The sequence below is a fragment of the Xenopus laevis genome, chromosome 1S (genome assembly GCF_017654675.1).
Source record: "Xenopus laevis strain J_2021 chromosome 1S, Xenopus_laevis_v10.1, whole genome shotgun sequence".
Classification (NCBI taxonomy): domain Eukaryota; kingdom Metazoa; phylum Chordata; class Amphibia; order Anura; family Pipidae; genus Xenopus; species Xenopus laevis.
This window is the reverse complement of record NC_054372.1, coordinates 195,478,651-195,498,722: the sequence shown is the minus strand read 5'-3', so window position 1 is coordinate 195,498,722 and position 20,072 is coordinate 195,478,651. Positions and strand designations below refer to the sequence as shown.

Below are 20,072 nucleotides of genomic sequence, written 5' to 3'. Positions count from 1 at the left end.
GTATAGTCAGTGTATATCAGTGTATATAACAGTGTATTATCAGTGTATAACAGTTGTATATTCAGTGTTATATCAGTTGTATATCAAGTTGTATATCAGTGTATAACAGTGTAAATCAGTGTAATATCAGTGTATATGAGGTGTAGATACAGTGGTTATAGAGTGTATTATCCAGTGTATAAAGCAGTGGTATAACAGTGTAATAAATAATGTATATCAGTGTATATCAGTGTATATCAGTGTATATAGTGTATATCAGTGTATATAGTGATATCAGTGAATATATCGTGTATCCGTGTGATATTCAGTGTATATGAGTGTAAATAAAAGTGTATAATGAGTGTATATGAAAGTGTATAACAGTGTATAACAGTGTATTAACAGTGTATATCAGTGTATATCAGTGTATATCAGTGTATAATGCAGTGTATATTCAGTGGTATATGACAGTGTAGTAACTTCAAGTGGTATAACAGTGTATATCATTGTATATCAGTGTATAACAGTGTATATCATGTAATCAGTGTATAACGTGTATAAATACGTGGTATAACGAGTGTAGTATCAGTGTATATCAGTGTATAACAGGTAATCAGTGTATATCAGTGTATATCAGTGTATAAACAGTGTAGATATCAGTGTATATAAGTGTATATTAGTTGTATAACAGTGTATATGAGTGTATATCAGTGTATAAAATGTATAAGACAGTGTTAACAGTGGTATATCAAGTGTATTATCAGTGGTATATCAAGTTTATATCAGTGTATATAGTCAGTGTATTATGAAGTGTATAACGTGTATATGAGTGTATATGGTGTATATTGAGTGTATAACAGTGTATAACAGTGTATAATCAGTGTAATATCAGTGTATAACAGTGTAGTATCAGTGTATATCAGTGTATATCAGTGTATATCAGTGTATATCAGTGTATAGACAGTGTATATCAGTGTATATCAGTGTATAAAATGTATAATCAGTGTTATCAGTTATATTCAGTGGTATATCAGTGTATATCGAGTGTATATAATATCAAGTGTAAGTATGAAGTGTATAGTGTATATGAGTGTATATGAGTGTATTAACAGTGTATAACAGTGGTAAAAACTCAGTGTATATCAGTGTATATCAGTGTATATCAGTGATATCAGTGTATAATCAGTGTATAACGTGTATATTCAGTGATATCAGTGTTATAGTGTATATAGTGTATTATCTAGTGTATCAGTGTATAACAGTGTATATCAGTTGTGTATCAGTGGTATCAGTGTATATTCTGTATATAGTGTATATCAGTGTATATCAGTGTTGTATCAGTGTTATCAGTGTGTATCAGTGATATTCAGTGTAAATTATAGTGTATATCAGTGTATAACAGTGTATAACAATGTATATCAGTGTATAACAGTGTGTATCAGTGTGTATCAGTGTATATCAGTGTATAACAGTGTGTATCAGTGTGTATCAGTGTGTATCAGTGTGTATCAGTGTATATCAGTATATAACAGTGTGTATCAGTGTGTATCAGTGTGTATCAGTATATAACAGTGTGTATCAGTGTGTATCAGTGTGTATCAGTGTGTATCAGTGTGTATCAGTGTATATCAGTGTATAACAGTGGATATCAGTGTATATCAGTGTATAACAGTGTATAACAGTGTATAACAGTGTATATCAGTGTATATGAGTGTATAACAGTGTATATGAGTGTATATCAGTGTATATCAGTGTATATCAGTGTATAACAGTGTATAACAGTGTATATCAGTGTATATCAGTGTATATCAGTGTATAACAGTGTATATCAGTGTATAACAGTGTATAACAGTGTATAACAGTGTATAACAGTGTATATCAGTGTATATGAGTGTATAACAGTGTATATGAGTGTATATCAGTGTATATCAGTGTATAACAGTGTATATCAGTGTATATCAGTGTATATCAGTGTATAACAGTGTATATCAGTGTATATCAGTGTATATCAGTGTATATCAGTGTATAACAGTGTATATCAGTGTATATCAGTGTATATGAGTGTATAACAGTGTATATGAGTGTATATCAGTGTATAACAGTGTATAACAGTGTATAACAGTGTATATCAGTGTATATCAGTGTATATCAGTGTATATCAGTGTATATCAGTGTATATGAGTGTATAACAGTGTATATGAGTGTATATGAGTGTATATGAGTGTATAACAGTGTATAACAGTGTATATCAGTGTATATCAGTGTATAACAGTGTATATCAGTGTATATCAGTGTATAACAGTGTATATCAGTGTATATCAGTGTATATCAGTGTATATCAGTGTATATCAGTGTATATCAGTGTATAACAGTGTATATCAGTGTATATCAGTGTATATCAGTGTATATCAGTGTAATAACCGTGTATATCAATGTATATGAGTGTATAACAGTGTATATGAGTGTATATGAGTGTATAAACAGTGTATAACAGTGTATAACAGTGTATATCAGTGTATATCAGTGTATATCAGTGTATATCAGTGTATAACAGTGTATATCAGTGTAATATCAGTGTATATCAGTGTATATCAGTGTATAACAGTGTATATCAGTGTATAACAGTGTATATCAGTGTATATCAGTGTATATGAGTGTATAACAGTGTATATGAGTGTATATGAGTGTATAACAGTGTATAACAGTGTATAACAGTGTATATCAGTGTATATCAGTGTATATGAGTGTATAACAGTGTATATGAGTGTATATGAGTGTATAACAGTGTATAACAGTGTATAACAGTGTATAACAGTGTATAACAGTGTATAACAGTGTATATCAGTGTATATCAGTGTATAACAGTGTATATCAGTGTATAACAGTGTATATCAGTGTATATCAGTGTATAACAGTGTATAACAGTGTATATCAGTGTATAACAGTGTATATCAGTGTATATCAGTGTATAACAGTGTATATCAGTGTATATCAGTGTATATCAGTGTATATCAGTGTATAACAGTGTATATCAGTGTATATCAGTGTATAACAGTGTATATCAGTGTATAACAGTGTATAACAGTGTATATCAGTGTATAACAGTGTGTATCAGTGTATAACAGTGTATAACAGTGTATAACAGTGTATATGAGTGTATATGAGTGTATATGAGTGTATATATCTGTATATATCAGTATATTTATATATAACAGTAGAAATGTCAATAGAAATAGAAAGAAGTGAGAGTTGTGGGCGGGGAATGAGATGAAGGATCTTTAGGCTCCTCCCACTAGGGGGACAGACTGACACACAGGCGCCTCCCCATCTCGGAGCAGCCGCACTCACGACTCACGACTCAGCCCCAGAGACGCAGCGGAGCAGCCGGGAGGGACGCGCTGTTACCCGGAGGCCTTTCCCCTTTTGTTCGGAGTCGGAGCGCGGGGGGAGAGGGAGTTGGTTCCGTGGGATCGGGGGTCGCGGATTGTATTGGGTCGCGGGGCTCTCGCTACGTTGTGTCCCGGCGGGGAGAGGCGCCACGGAGGAATCCCGGGATTTGTATCTGCACCGACCCCTCCCCGACCCTCCACTGACACCGCCTGACCCGCCGCTGCTTCTGCTTCTCCCCCGGGGCTGGAACTAGCGGCTCCTTCTGCTTCTCCCGCCGCCGCCGCCGCCATTTTCCCGTGGGTTTAGCGGAGTCCAGTCATGTGATCAGCTCAGCCCCGAGCTGCCGCCGCTCATCTCTCCTGGATCTATTGGATCTATTGGCTCATGTGCAGCCTCAGCCCGGGATATGGTACGTGATCCTCTTACTCCTCCTCCTCTCACTCATACTCACGTGTCACTCACTCACCGCTGCTGCTGCTGCACAACCTCTTGTCTGACACTTTCCTGCAGCGATTGGCTGGGACGTCCCACGAGACTCCGCTGCTGCTGCACAACCTCTTGTCTGACCCGAGGCCTCTCCTGCCAAGAGCTTCTGCAGCAGCTGCTGGATCTTTCCTTTGCTCCATTACTGACATCTGACACTTTCTCTTCCCAGGAGCTTCTGCAGCAGCTGCTGTCTCTCTCTATCACTCACCTACAACCTGACTTTCAACTATATTATACAGCAGGGGCTGCTGGGAGTTGTAGTTCAGCAGCAGACTGGACTCTCCTGTATGAATGTGCCATTTGCCAGCTGACACTTAGCCCTGGGTAATCGTGGGGGTCGCAGTTTACCATTGACATTTCCCCGTATATTGATGTCCATCCTGAGACTGCTTTTGAGCTATATTATACAGCAGGGGCTGCTGGGAGTTGTAGTTTAGCAGACTGGACTCTCCTGTATGAATGTGCTATTTGCAAACTGCCACTTGGCCCTTAGTATTGTGGGGGTTGCAGTTTGCTTTTGGCATTTCCCCCTATGTTAATGACATCCAATCTGAGACAGCTCTTGAGCTAGATTACACAGCAGGGGTTTCTGTGAGTTGTAGTTCAGCAGCAGCAGCAGCAGACTGGACTCTCCTGTATGAATGTGCCATTTGCAAATTGCCACTTAGCCCTGGGTATTGAAGGGGGTGCAGTTTACCATTGACATTTCCCCCCATATTAATGATGTCCAACCCGAGACTCCTCTTGAGCTATATTATACAGCAGAGGTTGATGGGAGTTGTAGTTCAACAGCAGCAGCAGACTGGACTCTCCTGTATGAATGTGGCGTTTGCAAACTGACACTTAGCCCTGGGTATCGTGGGGGTTGCAGTTTGCTATTGACATTTCCCACTATATTAATGACATCCAACCTGAGACGGCTCTTGAACTACATTACACAGTAGGGGTTGCTGGGAGTTGTAGTTCAGCCGCAGACTGGACAATGTGGCAGTTGATGACGTTGGCAGTTGACATTTGCAGAATGGATTTGTTGCGGCACATTGACACCAGTCCATTGAGTTTCCTGTAGGATTTAGGGCTGGGGGGGGGGTGTATTCCCTGTGTAACAGATGAGCTCCCCCCCCCACAGTCCCATTTTCCAAGGGGATTTAGAGGATGAGATTTCCAAGGTCACTCAAGGCTGACACTGGTGAGACACTTGCCATCGATACAACGACTAATCGCATGGATGTCGCCCCACTCACATCTCTCTATAAACTGTATCAGTGTTGGTACAAGTCTCCAGCTGGTGCCTGAAGGATGCTGGGAGTTGTAGTCCATGGTGGATATTAAATCCGGGGAATGAACCCATAAAGCTGTGGCTGGTGCTGACGTCCCACTTCAGAGACGAGTGGTTTGGTGTCGGCGCTTGATGCCTTTGCTGTTCTGCCTCGGGGGGGGGGGGGGGGGGGGGGGGGGGGGTCGTGACTGTCTGGGGGTCGTCACCTGTCACTCAGCCACAATTCCCAGAGTCAATGGCTGTTGTTTGTGGGATCAGTCGTAGCTCCGGGTCGTGTTCCGATAGGACGAATTGCTAAATCACTGCTGAGCAATCTGTGGCCCTTCAGCTCTTCACTCCCTGTCACCCCCCATTGCTCTCTGCTGCATCGCTGCTGGGAGAATCAATTCCACTGGACTACAACTGCAACTCCCAGCAGCCTTTAAAACTGCAACTCCCAGCGGCCTTTAAAACTGCAACTCCCAGCGGCCTTTTAAACTGCAACTCCCAGCGGCCTTTAAACTGCAACTCCCAGCGGCCTTTAAACTGCAACTCCCAGCGGCCTTTAAAACTGCAACTCCCAGCGGCCTTTAAAAACTGCAACTCCCAGCGGCCTTTAAAACTGCAACTCCCAGCGGCCTTTAAAACTGCAACTCCCAGCGGCCTTTAAAACTGCAACTCCCAGCGGCCTTTAAAACTGCAACTCCCAGCGGCCTTTAAAACTGCAACTCCCAGCGGCCTTTAAAACTGCAACTCCCAGCGGCCTTTAAAACTGCAACTCCCCAGCGGCCTTTAAAACTGCAACTCCCAGCGGCCTTTAAAACTGCAACTCCCAGCGGCCTTTAAAACTGCAACTCCCAGCGGCCTTTAAAACTGCAACTCCCAGCATTCCCAGTTGAGCTGTTGGGAACAGGAGCTGTAGCACAAACACAGCGTAAAGGTCATGCATTAAAAGTGCCACTTGCTAGTCTTGTGCAACCGTTACAAACTGTCAGTCCCAGCAGCCTGGCTTAGTGTCAGATCCTGCTGAACCTGATCAGGGACGTCATTAATAAGTGTTTATAAACTTGCTGCCATATCTTAGTTTGACTTTTTCACCTGTGTATTCCATATAGAGATTCATTCTGCTAACTAGCCCCTCCCCCTTGTTTAATTAAGGAAACGGGGCCCTTTTAGGGGGGAAAGAGACTGTTTCCCCTTCAGCGCAATGTGCATTTAATGACTGGGCCCCCCCCCCCCCCAGAAGGCCACATCTCCACCGCAAGGGTCAGCGGGGCAAGTGTTTTATCTGCTGGCAGAACCACACAACTGACAGTTTGGATAATGCCGTTGGAGAGGTTTATTATCGGGCTCAGCAAGATGTGCTGCAGCTCCTCGGAAGTCTGACACATTAGGGAATGTCCTTCATTGGTCAATGTGAGTGATATTTGAATCATGGGCAGAGACAGTTCTCTCCACCCAAGGATGCTGGGAGTTGTAGTTCAGGACACGCCCAGGGATGCAGGTTGGCTATCCCTTTGCCATTTTCCCTGATGTTTGGTTTACTGGTTATTGTTCAGCCATGGTATAATGTTGACCCGCAGAGCTTACAGTCTAAGCTTGTTGTCTGAGGCATAGAAAGAGTAAAGGTGAATTCTCTCCTGAGCTGTAATTGAACTGTTCAAGGTCACAAGGAGCTTAAGCAGGATTTGAACCCGGGTCTCCCCAAGCCTGTCTGCTGGCGCAGCCAATGGAATTGCCATTATTTGTACCATAGCAACGCAGAGAAAAGATACTAAAGGTTTATCCATCATTGTATCCTTCATCAGCATTTCCCCTGAAAGGAACAGTAACACCAAAAAATGAAAGTGTTTTAAAGGAATGGCAGTATATTGTACTGTAGCCCTGCACTTGTACAACTGGTGTATTTGCTTCAGAAACTCTAGATAACGGATAAGTACTACTATAGTTTATATAAACAAGCTGCTGTGTAGCCATGGGGGCAGCCATTCAAGCACAGGATACACAGTAGATAACAGATAAGTACTACTATAGTTTATATAAACAATCTGCTGTGTAGCCATGGGGGCAGCCATTCAAACACAGGATACACAGTAGATAACAGATATGCTCTGAAGAATCTCATTGTATACTACAGAGCTTATCTGTTATCTACTGTGTATCGTGTGCTTGAATGACTGCCCCCATGGCTACACAGCAGCTTGTTTATATAAACTATAGTAGTACTTATCTGTTATCTACTGTGTATCATGTGCTTGAATGACTGCCCCCATGGCTACACAGCAGCTTGTTTATATAAACTATAGTAGTACTTATCTGTTATCTACTGTGTATCCTGTGCTTGAATGGCTGCCCCCATGGCTACACAGCAGCTTGTTTATATAAACTATAGTAGTACTTATCTGTTATCTACTGTGTATCCTGTGCTTGAATGGCTGCCCCCATGGCTACACAGCAGCTTGTTTATATAAACTATAGTAGTACTTATCTGTTATCTACTGTGTATCCTGTGCTTGAATGGCTGCCCCCATGGCTACACAGCAGCTTGTTTATATAAACTATAGTAGTACTTATCTGTTATCTACTGTGTATCCTGTGCTTGAATGGCTGCCCCCATGGCTACACAGCAGCTTGTTTATATAAACTATAGTAGTACTTATCTGTTATCTACTGTGTATCCTGTGCTTGAATGGCTGCCCCCATGGCTACACAGCAGCTTGTTTATATAAACTATAGTAGTACTTATCTGTTATCTACTGTGTATCCTGTGCTTGAATGGCTGCCCCCATGGCTACACAGCAGCTTGTCGCTAGGGGTTTATGAGAGAATTGAACTCAGGCCTCCTTGTGTCAGACCAGTGAGTGTAACATGTAACTATGGAGCTGTATTATAACTGGGCTCATGATTACAAACCTCCAACCTATATGGCAACTCCCCCTCCCCCCTGTGTACCCTGTATAACCAGCCGACCTGGGAGAAACCCCCATCAATAAGAGCAGCTTCCCCTTATGAATGTGAGCTGGGGGCTGCATATGCTCGTGTGTGAGTGTCAGACAGGAGGAGTGACAAGGATTTCCTATTTCTTTCCGTTTCCAATAAAGGCGCTTGATGATGTTAGTGTTTGGGGTCAGAGCTGCAGGGATGGGACTTCCAGTAAAGGGGCCAGACCATAGAGGGAGGGGGGGGAGTCCCATTTGAGCCCAGTGCTTCCTCTTAACCCCCGCCTGCCCTGAGGTCTTCTAACACAAACCTGTCCAGGGGTCATGGGTTCCTGTGCAGGAGGGCAGCACAATGGGTGTCACTGTCTGAACTCTAATGGGTCACTCAGCTTTCCCTGCACCCCCCACTGGGATTGTTATTGCCTCTCAAGCTTTCAGTGGTCTAACCTCGACTCCACCCCTCCAAAATCACAGCCTCCCAAGGCCTCTCCTCCTCCTCCCTGAACCTTCAATGGATTACTCTTCCTTGTCTTAAAGGGTAACTTCAAACACCTATTTCTGAGATTGTTCCAGTTTCGATCTGTTGCCGGGCAGATTTCTGGCACTATGTCTAGTTCCGTATAATTTAAAACTAACGCGGAGTTGTTTGCTTTGTTCCTGAACATTTCTGCACATTAATCTTGTTTAAGGATGTAAATCTCAAACCGTACAAGTTTCAGACCTAGCCATGTATCGATTAATCTACTCGATTCAGGAGTTTGACCAGTCACACCAACGAAATGAAAGGGTTCTCATTTAAAGGGGTTGTTCACCTTTAAATTAACTGTTAGTATGATGTAGAGAGGGATATTCTGAGACAATTTGCTTTTGGTTTTCATTTTTTTTTAATTGTGTTTTTTGAGTTATTTAGCTTTTTATTCAGCGGCTCTTCGGTTGGCCATTTCAGCCATCTGGTTGCTAGGGTCCTAATTCCCCTAGCAACCGTGCACTGATTTGAATAAGAGACTGGAATATGAATAGGAGAGGCCTGAATAGAAAGATTTCTAGCTTTACAGAGCATTTGTTTTTTTTAAATGGGGTCAGCGACCTACTGCTCTAATAGTAGCACCCATATTGTGTCTGGTAACCAGGTCAAGGGCTCTTATGGTAGTACCCATACTGAGACTAGCAACAAGACCAAGGGCTCTTCTGGTAGCACCCTAACTGAGTCTGGCAACTAGATGAAAAGCTCTTGTGGTAGCACCCATACCGAATCAGTTAACAAGACCAGGGGCTCTTCTGGTAGCACCCATACCAAGCCCTCATTTAAGACGGTGGTTCTGGGACAAGGGGGTATTGTCTCAAATCAAATGCTTCTTTATGTTCTACAAGTGATCTACATAAGGACCACTATTGCTTGTTTTGGTTGGAACACTGCGGTCCCTTAAGATGAATCGTTGGGTGGAGAACACAGTTCAGACAGACGTGAACTTCTTGCAGATTTCGTGTCCAGAATGAACGTGTCTTATTATATTGGGCAGCTGTAAAAATAAAGTGTATCACATCCGCGAGGGTATTTAGTTGTTAGTACAGTTTTCTGCGTAGTCCTTTGGTTGTGCAACGTGACGCTCTCGTTGTGCTCACTTGCTCCTATACACAACTGTTCTCTGGGGAACGAGACCTTTCATCTCTAAATATTGACACGGAGCTTTCGCTTGAACGGCTGCAGTTACACAGCAAACTGCTCCAGAGCCATCGATAAGCTTTTCACTGCGGTGCCGGCAAGTGTTTCTGGTGTCACAACAGAGGCGTCGGGGGGGGGGGGGGGGGTTTGACTATCTGGGCCTTGCAGCCTTAGGGGAACCTTTAGTTTTGCACTCCTATGTTGAAGTTTTTGTGGAACAGGACCGCAACCAGCAGCTTGTTGGCACCTAAATGTAGGAATGGGTTGACCACAGTTTCTGGTCTTCAGACTGAGCCCCCTTAGCTCATAACAAGGTTACAGATATATAGAAAAATTGGGGTAACAGTCACCCTGTTAAAGTTCCAGGGGTACCCAGGGTACAAATAAACACTCGCCCCAAATCTCCCCCTAACTGACCTTCAGACTGGGCCCCCTTAGCTCATAACAAGGTTACAGATATATAGAAACATTGGGGTGTCACCCTGCTATAGTTCCAGGGGTACCCAGGGTACAAATAAGCACTCACCCCAAATCTCCCCCTAACTGACCTTCAGACTGGGCCCCCTTAGCTCATAACAAGGTTACAGATATATAGAAACATTGGGGTAACAGTCACCCTGTTATAGTATTGGGTTTTCAGTGTCAAATCAGACGCCGCGAAAAAATCGTGCCATTTTATAAATAACCCCCTAATTATTAGTTACATAATGCTTCTTTAGTCTTATTTCAGTACCAGATAATTATCACCTGAAGCTGAAGCACCTATATGGAAGCTAGTGGAGAGATCCTGGTACAGGTAGGGGACCTATTATCCAGAATGCTCAGGGCCTGGGGTTTTCTGGATAATGGATATTTCTGTAGTTTAGAGTCTACTAGAAAATCATGTAAATTAAATAAAACATAGGTCCCCTTTTACCATAAGCCCCTCCTAAGCACATTTTCAATTGTCCTTCCCCTTTTTCTATAGTTTTTGAATTATTTGCCGCCTTCTGACTTTTTCCAGCTTTTAAATGGGGGTCACCGACCCCATCGAAAAACAAATGCTCTGTAAGGCTACAAATGTATTAATATTGTTCCTTTCTATTCAGGCCTCTCCTATTTATATTCCAGTTTATATTTTATATATATATATAGTGCATGGTTGCTAGGGGAATTTGGACCCTAGCAACCAGATGGCTGAAATTACAAACTGAAGAGCTGGTGAATAAAAATCTAAATAACTCAAAAACCACAAATAATAAAAAATGAAAATCAATTGCAAATTGTCTCAGAATATCCCTCTCTACATCCTACTTAGTGGCGGATTTATCAAGGGTCGAATTGAAAATTCGAATTTCGGTAGATAACAGATAAGTACTACTATAGTTTATATAAACAAGCTGCTGTGTAGCCATGGGGCAGCCATTCAAGCACAGGATACACAGTAGATAACAGATAAGTACTACTATAGTTTATATAAACAAGCTGCTGTGTAGCCATGGGGGCAGCCATTCAAGCACAGGATACACGGTAGATAACAGATAAGTACCACTATAGTTTATATAAACAAGCTGCTGTGTAGCCATGGGGGCAGCCATTCAAGCACAGGATACACAGTAGATAACAGATAAGTACTACTATAGTTTATATAAACAAGCTGCTGTGTAGCCATGGGGGCAGCCATTCAAGCACAGGATACACAGTAGATAACAGATAAGTACTACTATAGTTTATATAAACAAGCTGCTGTGTAGCCATGGGGGCAGCCATTCAAGCACAGGATACACAGTAGATAACAGATAAGTACTACTATAGTTTATATAAATAAGCTGCTGTGTAGCCATTGGGGCAGTCATTCAAGCACAGGATACACAGTAGATAACAGATAAGTACTACTATAGTTTATATAAACAAGCTGCTGTGTAGCCATGGGGCAGCCATTCAAGCACAGGATACACAGTAGATAACAGATAAGTACTACTATAGTTTATATAAACAAGCTGCTGTGTAGCCATGGGGCAGCCATTCAAGCACAGGATACACAGTAGATAACAGATAAGTACTACTATAGTTTATATAAACAAGCTGCTGTGTAGCCATGGGGGCAGCCATTCAAGCACAGGATACACAGTAGATAACAGATAAGTACTACTATAGTTTATATAAACAAGCTGCTGTGTAGCCATGGGGGCAGCCATTCAAGCACAGGATACACAGTAGATAACAGATAAGTACTACTATAGTTTATATAAACAAGCTGCTGTGTAGCCATGGGGGCAGCCATTCAAGCACAGGATACACAGTAGATAACAGATAAGTACTACTATAGTTTATATAAACAAACTTCTGTGTAGCCATGGGGCAGCCATTCAAGCACAGGATGCACAGTAAATAATGGGGGCAAGGAGGGAGAGTGGGCAAATTGTAAAATCTTACATTGTATGGCTATTAGAAATGCCTAGGATTGATTGTTTCCAACCATATAGCACCCTAAGCCTGTAGGGTGAGATGTTGCGGTGAGTTTATTGCATTCACTGATAGGGAGGTGTCGGTGGTTGCTGGGAGCACATTATCTCGGAAGGAGCTTGATGGCTACCTGTTATCTCTAAGAGATATGTTGGCTACTGAGTCTACTGGCAATGAATGATTGTGTGTTCTTTAGTTAAAGAGGCAGTGCACCTTTAAGTTAAAGGGGAACTATCTCGAAAATAAAAATTTAATATCTATTTCTTATAGGGGGGCTCCTTTTGCCTAGAAGATGTATTAGAGCTCACTCTATTAAAATCACCAGACATCATGTCTCTCTACATGCAGGATTTGTGCAAAAGGCAGTTATTTTGTTAGATTTTGTTTGTACTGGAATCAGTTATTTGAGTGAGCTCTAATACATCTGCTAGGAAAGGAGCCCCCCTATAAGATATATTGGATCTAACTGTCAATGAATATCTGACACCCAACTGCTGAATGAAGAGAGAATGAAGAGAAACAGATGCTGAGAGAGGAATAGGGAAGATAAACTTGATTATTTCAGAAGCGATGCAGAATATTTAATTGATTGTATTTAGAAAGTTTCATATTTCAGTATGATGAAGCTTATATTACATTTTCACTTTTGTGATAGTTTCCCTTTAACTTTTGTCATGTACTATTCGTAGCAACTTTTCAATTGGTCTTCATTTTAAAAAAAAATAGATTTATCTGCCTCTTTCCAGCTTTTAAAGTGGGTCTGAAGGTAGTTGCACCCAAGGCTCACTCTTGGGAACCCACCCCCATGCTCGTACACCTAGTCCTGCTCCATGTTGTACAACGCTTCTTCTGGGTGGGACTAAGTTAAAGAAGGCGCATTGGAATGTGTCTAAAGCCCCCTGTACCCCCCCCCCCAGTTACACTCTAGGCACATGCCTCTGCTACCTACCAATAGTTCTGTCCGTTCTTTCCTTGTTAGTCTTAAAAGTCCAGTTGGATGCCCAGCTGGTTGTCCAGTGGGTTGTCCAGTGGGTTGTCCAGTGGGTTGCCCAGTGGGTTGCCCAGTTGAATGCCCAGTGGGTTGCCCAGTTGAATGCCCAGTTGAATGCCCAGTTTGATGACCAGTTACAGTAAATGCCTAGTTTGATGACCAGTTTGATGACCAGTTTGATGACCAGTTTGATGACCAGTTTGATGACCAGTTTGATGACCAGTTTGATGTCCAGTTAGGTTGATTTAAACTGAACCCGTATTGTCTGTCCTTCATATTCCTGGAACACAACCATATAAAAATGGGTCTCTGCCAGGGCAGTTTTGAGCCCCAAAAAGTCTTCAAATAATTGCTGATATGACTAAGCTACAGGAGACTTATGGAAGATGGGAAGGAAATTAACGGGGAACCATCTTGAGAACAATGGCAGCTTAGGCAAGGCTGAAACCCGTAAGCTGGTTCATTAACGCCCTGATAGTGGTAAAACAGGTATAGGATCCGTTATCTGGAAAGCGGTTATCCAGAAAGATCCAAATAACTGAAAGGTGGTCTCCCATAGACTCCATTATAATCAAATAATTCAAAAACTATTTCCTTTTTCCCTGTTGCAATGAAACAGTAGCTTGTACTTGAGCCAAACGAAGACATGATTAAACTTTACAGGATGCAAAACATTCCCATTGGGTTTAATTAATATTTAAATGACTGTCAAGTATAGAGATCCAAATTATGGAAAGATCCCTTATCCGGAAAGCCCCAGGTCCCGAGCATTCTGGATAACAGGTCCCATACCTGTAGTAGAAAGAATGAACCAATCATAAAGTATGTCCCCCCTTACTCTCCCCCTTATACAGATACATACAAGTACGTTGCATACTGAGAAAAAATTGGGCAGTGGTGAAAATCCTTGCACGGATGTGACATTCAGAGAATGTTTCTACTCTTTTTTTGTTTTGTTTTTTTTTCCCCCTCTCCCCTGACAACCTTTGAAACAGCCGACCTGTCGAGATAATTGCAAAGGGGGGTATTAAAAGGCTCTTCGTTAATGATTTACGACGTTATTTTCATTATGTTTGAGAGAGCGAGGCTCGGGGTATCCGTGCACATTAATGGCACAACGGGGTAGCGATGGCACAATGGGCAGTTAGGCAAACGGCAGGGACCCAGGTGAGAGACATGAGCTGAGAACAATCTGTCTTTGTTTTCTTTTTCATTATACAGTCACATAGTCCATTCAAAACCGCCGACGACTCATAAAACCTCGAGCAAATGGTGTTTCCTTGTGAACCAGATCGATCTGGCTAAACACCCCAGCCCAGGCTCTCTCCTTATTACCACTCGTCCTTTTGTTCTGCTTAAAGTGACAGCTGCACCAGCAAACGGCACTTGAGCTGTCCATAAAGATAGAGAATGGGGTTCCAAGTCAATAGTAGTGTTTTCTTTAATAGTTGGCTGGAGGTGCTAGGAGTTTCAATGGAAGGTCTCCATTTGTAGTGTGGTGGGAGTTTCATTTGGTGGATACAAGAATGGTTATCTCTAGTGGTGGATTCCAGTGTGTTGTGTATTTGCACAGCCCTGTCTGTCTTTTGTATTAGAGTCAGGAACATGATACTAAAGCTGAGTCGCCTGTTTGCCAAGGATCGCCTTGTTTAGGGACCGTGGAGAAGTCCTCATGGATTGCAGTTGGTTACTCCTTAGTTGGACAGTATCTCCCAAGGGTTTCTGTGTGGTCAGGAACGTCATTGGGGAATACAGAGAGCACTGAAAATTGAAGGCATTATTTTTGAGTTGCAAAATAGGCTAGACTTGTGGGGAGTGGATGGTGGGGGAATTTTGTACTGGTGACTGGTGGGTAACTTACTGGGGCCTTGATATCTTAGTAGCATGGAGTTCCATGACCCTTTATGGAGTTGGGTAGAGGGAGCAATGCTTAACCGGAAGTGACAGTCAACTGTATTCCTATGCGATTTTTCTCAGACCGTGGCCCAAGTAGACAATTGACCGTTAAAGCTGGCCGGTTGCTCAACAATGATTTTAGTTGGCCAATATCTTCCAAGGTTTTTTTATATGGTCGTGGGCCTTTTAGGAGGATACAGGGGCTACTGAAGTCAGTGGCCTTATAGCGAGATAGAAAGGCGAGATCCTTGGGTAGTGGGTGTGGTTTTCGTTGATTTTGGTCGGGACCATCTAATAGCATAATGCCCCCCTAACTCATGGTAGACCTATGTGGTAGTCTCATAGGAAGTGACAAAATCAACATTCCTCCGACTTGTTTCTGTTGCTCGCTCCATGGACCAGACTGTGGGAAGACTGACTGTATATGTTGTTCAGTTAATCAGCAACTAACCTGAGCAGTCAATATGTAGCCAGCTATAGGTGAGGATTATATTCAGCACCTTCCCCTTGCAAGAACACCAGGGGAAATCCATAGTTGTTTCCAAGCATTTTTAGATTTGCTCTCAGGGAGCCAATGGCATGAGCCTACAACAGCAAGGACATATGGGACCACAAGTTCTTTGTAGAATCCAACTGGGAGAGACAAGAAGCCAATGGCAAGAACATACAATAGTAGGCCCTCATGGGACCACAAGTTCTTTGTAGGATCCAACTGAGAGAGACAAGTTGTCAATGGCAAGAACCTACAATAGCAGGGTCTTATGGGACTACAAGTTCTTTGTAGGATCCAACTGAGAGAGACAGGCAGCCAATGACAAGAACCTACAATAGTAGGACCTCATAGGATCACAAGTTCTTTGTAGGATCCAACTGAGAGAGACAAGAAGCCAATGGTAAGAACGTACAATAGCAGGGTCTTATGGGACCACAAGTTCTTTGTATGAGCCAACTGGGACATCATATGCTCAGTGCAGTTCTTATAGGCAATTACAGGCATTCCCTACAAAACTGCAGCATATAAATTATATCCCCCCCCCCTCCAGTTAATAATGGGGCTCCTTTCACAATGTAGCACTGACTGTTTATCATTCCAGTGTGGTGTTTGTATCAATGGATACATAAGCACAACACTTTCCTATGTAAACAGTGCACAATATGTTGCTCTAATCTCTACACAATAATGAGCTGTAACGCGTTTGTTTAGGTTTTGTGCGATCGCATTCATTTTCATATTTGTTGTTGACACAGGGTGAATGGGCACGTACAGGCAAATGAAGGTAACTGTGTACAGGTGGCCCACGCCCAGGCAAGGTGCTACTTTGTGTCGGTGCTGTGGCAGACACAAAAAGGCAGTCAGCTTCCTGTTACATAGAGTAAGTAAGTCAAGTGCAAACTTTGCCTTTTCGCTGTAAATTCTTCTCAATTACTGGCTGATCTAGAGGGACGTGCACTGCTCTCCCCCAGAAATAAAATAAATTGCCAAAGGGCAAAGGGATCATATGTCCATCCCTCCCAAACGCCACCACTAGAAAACCTTAGATGTTGTATAACCCATTACGTGTAGTAAACCAATTATTTCACATTACAATATTTGAGGACCAGATTAAATTATAATTTTGATGTCACACAGTCAATTCTATAGAGCCTTTGAGCAGACTGGAGGCCTCATATAGCCCACGGGTCTCCAGTTGGACAGCCCTGCATTAGATTATAGGCCCACTCTCCATACTCCAAATAAACCAAATGTCTACAACTGACCAAGGTTCTCGTGGAGGCCCAGATGAACTGCCCTGAGACTTCAGCTAAGGGAGCGGAATCGGCTGTGTTGACGTGAGCAAGGAACACTCCACGAACAATCCATCAGAGGCAGAAGAGTAAACTCAATATGGATTTGATTTGGATCCTACAAAGAACTTGTGGTCCCATGAAACCCTACTATTCTAGGTTCTTGCCATTTCTCTCCCAGTTGGATCCTACAAAGAACTTGTGGTCCCATGAGACCTTACTATTCTAGGTTCTTGCCATTTCTCTCCCAGTTGGATCCTACAAAGAACTTGTGGTCCCATGAGACCCTACTGTTCTAGGTTCTTGCCATTGACTTCTTGTCTCACCCAGTTTCATCCTACAAAGAACATGTTGTCCCCTGAGACCTTACTATTCTAGGTTATTGCCATTGAATTCTTCTCTCTCCAAGCTAGATCCTACAAAGTACTTGTGGTCCGGTGAGACCTTACTATTCTAGGTTCTTGCCATTGGCTTCTTGTCTCTCCCAGGAAATGCACTTATTTGGCTCATCTCCCTTTTACCTTTGATGGTTATGGCATTTGACTCCTGGCACCTATTGGTCTGCTGAAACGTCTTCCGCTGAGCGAGTTTGAAGCAAGTGGGGTACTTTTTTCTTTCTTTTCAATTTAATAGTTTGTACTGACTAAGGTCAGACCTCCGCTTCTACCGCAGGATAAATAAATTTGATAAGGGATCACTTTTTTGTTTGATTGTCTTCCTCTGAGGTGTCACACCAGACACCAATCAGGTGGTATGGTCCAAAAAGCTCAAAATGCCTAACCGTATAAAAAAAACCCACAATTTTATTTCTGGACTAGTCTTTAAATTGTCAAGTATGGAAAAAAACTTCTAAATATACATGCTTATAAACAATGATTTCAGCATTTAACTGGCGTTTAATGGCATGCCTGTGGCATTAGGTAACTGTAGTGGGGATGTTATCCCTTATATTGTCCTTACAGACAATGCATGAATGTGGATAAATGTAATGACCATGAAAGAACCCTCCGCTCTTATTCTGAGCTGTCCCGTTTTCCATATTCATAATAATCTCAGGAGTCCCTTTATCAGTTCCCTTGGCTAATGACTGGGAACATGGAAACTCGTGTCATAATTATATTTTGCATTCACATGAAATATATAACCTGAATGTTAATTTGTCTTCTCTCTCTCTCTTGCTTCATTTTCAGATACTTAACTCTCTCCCCAACTGGAGTCTGGAATACTAGAAGGTCAGATTATTTATATACTGTTACACTTGGAGACCACACAACATACACACGTTGTAGAGACGGTAGTGGGCTGTAAATCTGTCATGGAGCAAAGAGAAAACATGAGCTCCAACCGGGCAAGGGGATGCGATGCTGATTCCAATCCGCCTGCCCCGGCAGGGAAAGCCCCACCAGCGGCTAGTTGTTCTGGAGATACCATGATACCTGCTTCTGGGAAGGCTAAGGCTGGGCTTGGGAATGGAGAAACTGTGGAGCAGGAGGAAGAAGATGAATTGGCGCCTGGAAGGGATGTGGATTCCAACTCAAACGCCGACAGCGAGAAGTGGGTGACCGGCGATGGTTTGGAAGAGCAGGAGTTTTCAATCAAAGAGGCAAATTTTACCGAAGGGAGTCTAAAATTAAAGATACAGACCACCAAGAGGGCTAAGAAACCTCCAAAGAACCTGGAGAACTATATCTGTCCTCCCGAGATTAAAATTACTATAAAGCAATCGGGGGAGCAGAAACTCTCCAAGGCCGGGAGGAACAGCAAAGCCACCAAGGACGACGACCAAACTCATGCGAGAAAGAAGGTAAATTCCAAAAATGAGGTCTTTTATTGCATAGTGGTGTGTTCCCTTTGTGTGTCCTTTACCCTTATGATTATCAGCCGATTGATTTCTATCTCTGCCATGTTTAAAGTTACGGGCCCTTGCCATGTGCAGCTTATCTTAACGAACGGCAAAGCGGTTCCATCTGCTAGAGAGGCGATTGCCAAGGGATTGCCCTGAATCCACACGCCGTTATTTCATGTCCCTGGGACTTGTATTTCATTCTGCGGAGAACCGAATGATCTGGGGGTGGACAAAGGTTGATCTGCACAAATCTGGGACTTTCCTATTTATAGTGATGTCAAAATATATAACCTCTCACTGCTATAAATCCTGCGCTTGTGCCGGGGCTGCTGCTGGCGACTTTCACTGCCTCTCATTGGAAGCAGGTGGATTTAAAGGCGAAGGGTGTTTTTACTTGGGGGTGTTAAGCACCCCAAGTGATTGTATCTACTTTCCAGTGAGCACCACCACTGAGCGATCGGCTTCCAATTTCTTCTTTCTTCAGATTCCGCGGGTGCAGACTTATGCACAGTAGAACGAAATAGCGACTTCTTTGTTAAAGGGATCCTGTCTTTGGAAAACGTTTTTTTCAAAACGCATCAGTTAATAGTGCTGCTCCAGCAGAATTCTGCACTGAAATCCATTTCTCAAAAGAGCAAACAGATTTTTTTTATATTCAATTTTGAAATCTGACATGGGGCTAGACATATTGTCAATTTCCCAGCTGCCCCCAGTCATGTGACTTGTGCCTGCACTTTAGGAGAGAAATGCTTTCTGGCAGGCTGCTGTTTTTCCTTCTCAATGTAACTGAATGTGTCTCAGTGGGACCTGGATTTTACTATTGAGTGCTGTTCTTAGATCTACCAGGCAGCTGTTATCTTGTTAGGGAGCTGCTATCTGGTTACCTTCCCATTGTTCTGTTGTTTGGCTGCTGGGGGGAAAAGGGAGGGGGGGATATCACTCCAACTTGCAGTACAGCAGTAAAGAGTGATTGAAGTTTATCAGAGCACAAGTCACATGACTTGGGGCAGCTGGGAAATTGACAATATGTCTAGCCCCATGTCAGATTTCAAAATTGAATATAAAAAAATCTGTTTGCTCTTTTGAGAAATGGATTTCAGTGCAGAATTCTGCTGGAGCAGCACTATTAACTGATTCATTTTCCAAATGACAGTATCCCTTTAAAGTTCGGCTATTTGTATTGCAAGTAAGCACCCGCGTAAAGAAGAAGGAATCGATTGCTCCGTGGTGCTCGCTGGAATAACCCCGGGCCGGTGCAGTTTTCTGCTGATAGGAGCACCAGGGGTTTCAGGTAGGAATGCACCAAATTCACTATTTTGGATACCGAATCCTAATCTGCATATGCAAATTAGGGGTTGGAAGGGGGAAACATTTTTTACTTCTTTGTTTTGTGA

General features: G+C 42.7%; 1 protein-coding gene across 3 annotated transcripts in view; it reads left to right on the top strand.

Moving 5' to 3' along the window:
• The first annotated feature begins 3,287 nt into the window (after window positions 1-3,287).
• The window catches only part of setbp1.S (SET binding protein 1 S homeolog), a 134,039-nt gene continuing 117,254 nt past the window's right edge, over window positions 3,288-20,072 (top strand). Inside the window, exons 1-3 of one of the 3 annotated variants that reach the window (XM_041580655.1) lie at window positions 3,289-3,778; window positions 16,296-16,420; window positions 18,023-18,636. In XM_041580655.1, coding sequence (XP_041436589.1) covers window positions 18,148-18,636 — 489 coding nt within the window. In that variant the 5' untranslated portion in view covers window positions 3,289-3,778; window positions 16,296-16,420; window positions 18,023-18,147. Of the gene's footprint in view, window positions 3,779-16,295; window positions 16,421-18,022; window positions 18,637-20,072 lie in introns of all 3 variants that reach the window. The other 2 variants (XM_018244617.2, XM_018244615.2) reach the window with 2 other exon arrangements.